Source organism: Camellia sinensis, chromosome 1 (assembly GCF_055761805.1).
Source record: "Camellia sinensis isolate YWXY chromosome 1, ASM5576180v1, whole genome shotgun sequence".
NCBI lineage: Eukaryota > Viridiplantae > Streptophyta > Magnoliopsida > Ericales > Theaceae > Camellia > Camellia sinensis.
In genome coordinates this window covers 216709255-216712627 of record NC_138961.1, presented here as the reverse complement: position 1 = coordinate 216712627, position 3373 = coordinate 216709255, and the positions used below count along the sequence as shown (strand labels likewise).

The window sequence follows — 3373 nt, the reverse complement described above, 5'->3', positions numbered from 1 at the left end:
TGCCAAGTTTCGTGCTAAACCGACGCCGTTTGGTGATTTTGGGGCGTTAACGCCTCGAATTCAAGTTTCTTAAGGAAGTAGTTTGCCTAAAGTGAAATCCGGCTCTATCTCCCAAACCGGGAACCCGATTCGAGCCCCGTCTTCTCCCACAAGTCTCTCGTGCCTAGGCGGTCGTGTGTGCCAAGTTTCGTGCTAAACCGACGCCGTTTGGTGATTTTGGAGCGTTAACACCTCGAATTCAAGTAAAGAACGCAAAGATGCATTTTAGCTTAGAATGCAAAGATAAATTTTATACCTGATCTTCTGGTGGTGGTGTATATGGATTCTCGTCTTCTGCAGATTCCCTAAATGCCCGGTGGCCACTCGATGCATCAGGAACCTATTTAATACATAATGTGTTAATCATATTCGAATTTCATACATAATCTAGAGTGAAAATTGAACTATCAAACAGTTGTGATGTTTATGTGGAACCTGTCTGTTGGGATCCACACTCGCCCCCTGTGACACAAGGGCCATCATCTCAGCTCTCATCTGCTGCAAATGTGTAGAGAACTCTGCTCGCAACTCCTCCCTCAACTCATCCCTTAGCTCAGCACGAACCTGCTGCGTGATCTGATCAATAGTCGATGGATGGGGTGTTGACTGTGATGGCCCAGCACCATCCTTATACACCACTCTCCGAGGCACGATTCTCCCGTATGTGCGACAATATCCATGTCTGTCATGACCTATCAACTCATGGAAAATGGCATTCCTAGCCTCCAAAGTCCGACCATCCTCAGGTAGCATAGAGAGTTGACGATTAAACTCATCCTGTATTGAATAAGACACACAAGTATACGCGAAATTAAGATGGTTGACACACAAAAAATAAACTTTAAATACAATCAAAGGTGTTTGGAAACTACCAAGGTCTGGATAACCTCTGGGTCATCTACTCTACGTGTCATAAGCCAAACATTCATCTTATCAGTAGACTCCCCCTTACTGGTCATCTAAATTTTTTTTTAGAAATATGAAAATTAGAATCCAAATAATTTGCAAATATACAATGTTTATTTATATAGAAAAATAAAACAATAAAATGTAAACCTCATGCCGTATCTGAGAGAAAGTAGTACGCCCTGTGGTATGAGCTATGCCGTGAGCTCGCCGATTTTTAGCGTTCCTACTTGCAATTTTCTATAACAAGTTCAACAAATGTAAGTATGTAAATATGATTTGTATGTTTACATATCATAAATATAACGTAATTGTATACCTCAGCATCGGAAGTACGCCAATACTCTACAAGTTGTTCCCACTGGCTTGGCACAACGTTCATAGGAACATCATCCTTCAGATTCGGATCAGAGCTTCTAGGCTTGAAATACTTAGCCTTAAGCTTGTTCTTGTGATCCTTCCATATGCTGTTGCAGTTTTTCATGCAGATTGGCTTGTACTCCTCTGGACATATATTCAAATTGTCCTATAAAACACAAAGTTTAAGGCTAAGTATAACACAAATTTGGAATTCGAATTTGTGGACAAAAATATACTTTTACCTTCACATCCTTCCAGATAGCATCAACAATATCATCAGGCACACTGTTCCAGTCAACAAAAGTAAGAGGAACAATGTTACCATTCCGGACAATAATGCCAAGTTGAGTAGTTAACTTGGCCACGTTATCCCCTATTGGGCAGTAATTTCCATCAAATTGTATGTGCAGCTTTTTACCAGTACCCCACTCTTTAATGCCCTTGGCACATCCTCTACCACGCCTAGTCGAGGTTGATGAAGAACTAACATGACCTGCGATATACAATAATAATAAACAATATGCAATGGTAACAACCAAATGCAAATTTAAATAATGTGAATACAAATCATATCAAATAAACCTGATGTGGGCTGTGAAGAAGTCGAAGGGTCTGCAAAATACAATGAGAATAAACAAGTTATATATAATGAGCATAAATAAATGTATGTGTAAATAATTTTCATGCAAATCAAAGCAAATTTAAATACCTGCGGATGGGTCATAAGCTGATGATGATAGCTGCTGTGGTGCCATTGATGGTGGACGCACCGATGGTAGGCGTGGAGGCCGAGTACATGGTAGCTGCTGTGGTGCCACTGATGGTGGTCGATACGGTGGTAATGGCCCCTCAGATGGTGGTGGCACTAATGGCCCCTTCGATGCTGGCCGATGTGATGCCTCCTCTAATGGTGGTGCTACTGATGTCCTGTTATGTAGCACATCAGACATCATGCGCCGGGGATGATCAGGCTTCCTCTTCCTTCCCATAATAATCTTCAAGCAATATAACATTAATTGACATTAGAAACATAGACAATGGTTTGTTATCAACTATAATATGACATGATTTGAACTAATACAATTACAAAGACAAAGTAAATTAAGAAATTGATGATTAACTACAACCTTGGCCTTAATTGAATTACTAATGTTGATTACATATCAGCCTATTTGAACATCAACTGTTTCCCCTTCTGCGGCTTCCCTCACCCAACCAACTTCTTCATCACGAAGCATTATATTTTCTTCCAATTGTTGGCTCATGTATGGCTCGATTTGTGGATCAGTTGAACTCATATCAAATAAACCTCTTTGAGACATCTTAACCACGACTTGCCAGTCTGGTTGTAACGGGTCTGCAACATACCAAACTTGCTCTGCTTGGGACGCCAAGATGAAAGGTTCATTGGTAATTCGATCATCTCGGTACAACAAATGATTGAAGTTCACCAACGTGAAATTGAAGACATCTTCTTTCTTTCCGTGAATGTTGTCAATCCAATCACACTTAAACAACACATGTTTCTTCTCATTGGAATATCGAATCTAAACAATATCTGTCAATTGTCCATAATAGTACACAGACCCCAGACGAGGATTCTTGTCTTTTCGACTAGCATAACTTATGGTATCTGCCTTCAAAGCTACACCACAATTTTGTGTGGCTCGACGATCATCCATGGCCTTTACTCGATACCGAAACCCATTCAGTATATACCCGTTGAACCTCCTTGCCAGGTTATGAGGACCATTTGCCAATAGAATAATCTCTTCAGAAAGTATGACATCAGTAGTCCTTCGCAAAGTTTGGACCTATTTAACACGAAATGTAAAATTTAAAATGTAGATCGACTTAAGTAACTAGAATCTATAGAGTTAAATACATACATATTCCTTGAACCAAATGTGAAAAGTTTCAAAATGTTCACGCCGAAGTTGATGATCGTCGACACGAGGCATTTTGAGCTTAAGTACTTCAAGGTGTTTGCTGTGTAGATTGAAATTTTAGCCATACAAAAATTTTAGTTGAAAATTCAATAAAACATAATAAAATATTGAGTGAGTGA

The 3373-nt window shown here is 39.7% G+C and overlaps 1 protein-coding gene across 1 annotated transcript; it reads right to left on the bottom strand.

The window, feature by feature from the left end:
- Window positions 1-289: 289 nt before the first annotated feature.
- LOC145822489 (uncharacterized) lies at window positions 290-2968 on the bottom strand. Its single transcript, XM_082919584.1, has 9 exons — window positions 2433-2968; window positions 2015-2300; window positions 1888-1917; window positions 1548-1798; window positions 1265-1471; window positions 1096-1185; window positions 912-998; window positions 475-816; window positions 290-379 (listed from the first exon to the last, which is right to left on the bottom strand). The coding sequence occupies exons 2-9, from the start codon at window positions 2292-2294 to the stop codon at window positions 290-292; spliced, it is 1377 nt and encodes a 458-aa protein (XP_082775710.1). The 5' UTR covers window positions 2295-2300; window positions 2433-2968.
- Window positions 2969-3373: the final 405 nt, after the last annotated feature.